The sequence below is a fragment of the Cariama cristata genome, unplaced genomic scaffold (genome assembly GCF_000690535.1).
Source record: "Cariama cristata isolate BGI_N322 unplaced genomic scaffold, ASM69053v1 scaffold33710, whole genome shotgun sequence".
NCBI classification, from domain to species: Eukaryota; Metazoa; Chordata; class Aves; order Cariamiformes; family Cariamidae; genus Cariama; species Cariama cristata.
Genome location: NW_009595841.1, coordinates 657 through 3318, shown reverse-complemented (window position 1 = coordinate 3318; position 2662 = coordinate 657). Strand labels below are relative to the sequence as shown.

Sequence of the window (2662 nt, the reverse complement as noted above, 5' to 3'; positions counted from 1 at the left end):
GATCTCCACATGGCTTCGGGTCCATCTCCCCACGGCCACCACAGATGACCTCAGCACCAACTTGCCAAGGAGCCCCCATTTCTCCCTGCCCTGAGCTGCTGCCCGCGTAGCTGGGGGACAGCTGCCAGGACACCTTTTTGGGGCCAGGGACATGGTGTAGGGGTAGGGAGCAGCACTGCACCCTGAGGCCTTAGCACTGAGCACCTTCCTTCCCTCCCGCAGAGCCATGGGGGTGCTGATGTCCAGGAGGCAGACGGTGGAGAAGGTGCAGAAGGTCAGCTTGGCCGTGTCAGCCTTTAAGGATGGGCTGCGGGAGCAGCCATCAACACGGTGGCAGGCGGAGGCAGGGACCGCACGCCGAGGGACACTGGAGCAGGCGGTGCAGGAGGGAGAGGAGGAGGCGGTGGCAGGACCTTCCCAGCCGGAGGAGAGCAGCGCCAGCAAGGCGGCCTGGGAACGGCTGCGGGATGGCCGGGGCATGGAGCCGGAGGAGTTTGACCGGGCCAACAGGTTCACACCACCCGCCTTCATCCGGCCCAAGCGGGAGCTGCACGATGATGAGCCCCCGGACATCAGCCTGGAGCAGCGGGAGCAGGCAAGCAGATGGAGCATGGGGACAGGGAGGGAGGGATGGGGATGGGGATGGAGATGCATAGGGAGAGCCCAGGGATGTGCAAGAATCCCTGGTGCCTGCCAGGCAGTGACAGCCTCCCCGGGCATGGCAAAGCCCCATGGAGGTGGCTCTGTGGGGCAGGGGGCCAGGGGCTGGGCTAGGCAGCTGGAGATGCCACACAGGGAGGAGGGTGCGACTGGGCAAATGTGCCCTGGAGGGACCCTGGGGTGTCTTGGAGACAAGAGGTCACTGCTGGGCACAGACAGCTCCAGTTTTGGGGAAGAGAGAAGGACATTTCAATCTACATGTTTGTCAGCCTACAGCCACCCTGCCTACAACTCAAGCCATCCATGCACACCTGTGACCCTCACACCCCAGCCCTACAACCCAATAGCTTATCCACCCATGCCCGCAATCCTACAGCCCACCCATCCTCACCCATGACCTATCCATCCATCTACCCACCCTGACAAGCCTACACCCCAGCCCACCTACAGCCTTACAGCTTATTCGTCCACACCTACAACCAGCCAACCCACAGATCAGCACCTTCACTCGTCCACATGACAACCCTAAAGACCAGCCAACCTACAACCGCACAGCTCAGCCATCCACATCCACCACGCTGCACCCCAGAGAACCTACGGGGCCCCATCCCCCGCCCATTCACCCCCACAAACCCACCCCCCCTCCTCTACCCCAACCAGCCACGCCCCCTATGATCCTATCACCCACCTATTCCCTAAGCCAGCCCCACGCAATCCCACCCTCCCATCCCCTCTGCCCCCCAACATCCATTCCCACCCACAGAGCACCACTCTGACCCCCACCTGCCAGTCCTCTGCCCACACTGCCCCTCTGGGCGTCTGCCCATCTGTCCCCAGGTCCTCAACGATGAGATGTGTGAGATCTGCGAGGTGTGGACGGCCGAAAGTCTCTTCCCCTGCCGCATCTGCAGCCGGGTGTACCACGACGGCTGCCTGCGCCGCATGGGCTACCTGCAGAACGACAGTGCCGTGGAGGTGACAGAGACGGCACACACCGAGACGGGCTGGAGCTGCTACTACTGCGTGAGTGTCTCACGTAGGGGACACCGGGCTTCTGCTGGGTGGGGGGTGCCTTCCAGGGAGCCGTGCCCTGCACAGACACAAGCAGGGTCTCACATCGCAGCCTGGTCTGGGGCGATGGGGGACCTGCAGCTCCCCAGCTGCTGCCGCCCACCTTGGCCTGACGGGGAGCCACCAGACAGCAGGGGACAGCGGCCCTTTGCCAATTCCCCAGCCCTGCAGCCAGCCCCCCAGCACCTTGGTGGGGGACGAGACACCATGGAACGTGCTGCTGGGCACACGAGGAGCTGTGACAGAGCTGGAATGCCACCCAAAGCCCAGGGGCATGGAGCCATCCCCCTGCAGCACTGCTGGGTGACACAGCACACCGTCCCTCTCTGTGTGTCCACACCCATGCACCTTTAAGGGATCCCGTGCTGTGGCACAGCCAGGGGTTCCCCCCACCCCATGCCTTTACCCCACGGCTCCTCTCTGCTCCCCACCCCAGGACAACCTCAATCTCCTGCTGACAGAGGAAGAGATGTACAGCCTGATGGAGACCCTGCGGCACTGCAAGATCATTCCAGGTATGAACCCACCCTGCAGTGGGTCCCAGAAGGTTGGGGGAGGCAGTTGGGAAGTGAGTCCCCCCTCCCCGGGCATTGCACAGCCAATCTGTCCCCCACAGAAACCTGTCTGACCCTGGATGACTTCCTGCACTACAAGCACCTGGTGCACAAGCAGCAGTTCGAGCGGCCCATGGCGGAGGCGCAGGAGGAGCAGGCAGCCCTGCAGTTCTCTGCCCTGGACCCTGACAAGAAGGGGCACATCGAGTGGCACGACTTCCTCTCTCATGAGTCCATCCAGCTGCTGCAGAAACTACGGCCACAGGTACGGCTGCGGCATCTGGGGCTGACTCCCACGGCCAGCACTCATGGCCACGGCACCCAGGGCCAGCTCCCACACCCAGCACCCATGGCTACAGTAACTGGGGCCGCACTCC

At 63.3% G+C, this 2662-nt stretch overlaps 1 protein-coding gene across 1 annotated transcript in view; it reads left to right on the top strand.

Annotated features, from left to right (window-relative positions):
* Positions 1-226: 226 nt before the first annotated feature.
* Positions 227-2662, top strand: part of KIAA1045 (KIAA1045 ortholog) — a gene marked incomplete at its 3' end in the record, with an annotated part of 3057 nt that continues 621 nt past the window's right edge. Inside the window, exons 1-4 of the mRNA XM_009703618.1 lie at positions 227-595; positions 1498-1683; positions 2168-2246; positions 2348-2550. Of these exons, the coding sequence (XP_009701920.1) occupies positions 227-595; positions 1498-1683; positions 2168-2246; positions 2348-2550 (837 nt within the window). The remainder of the gene's footprint in view (positions 596-1497; positions 1684-2167; positions 2247-2347; positions 2551-2662) is intronic.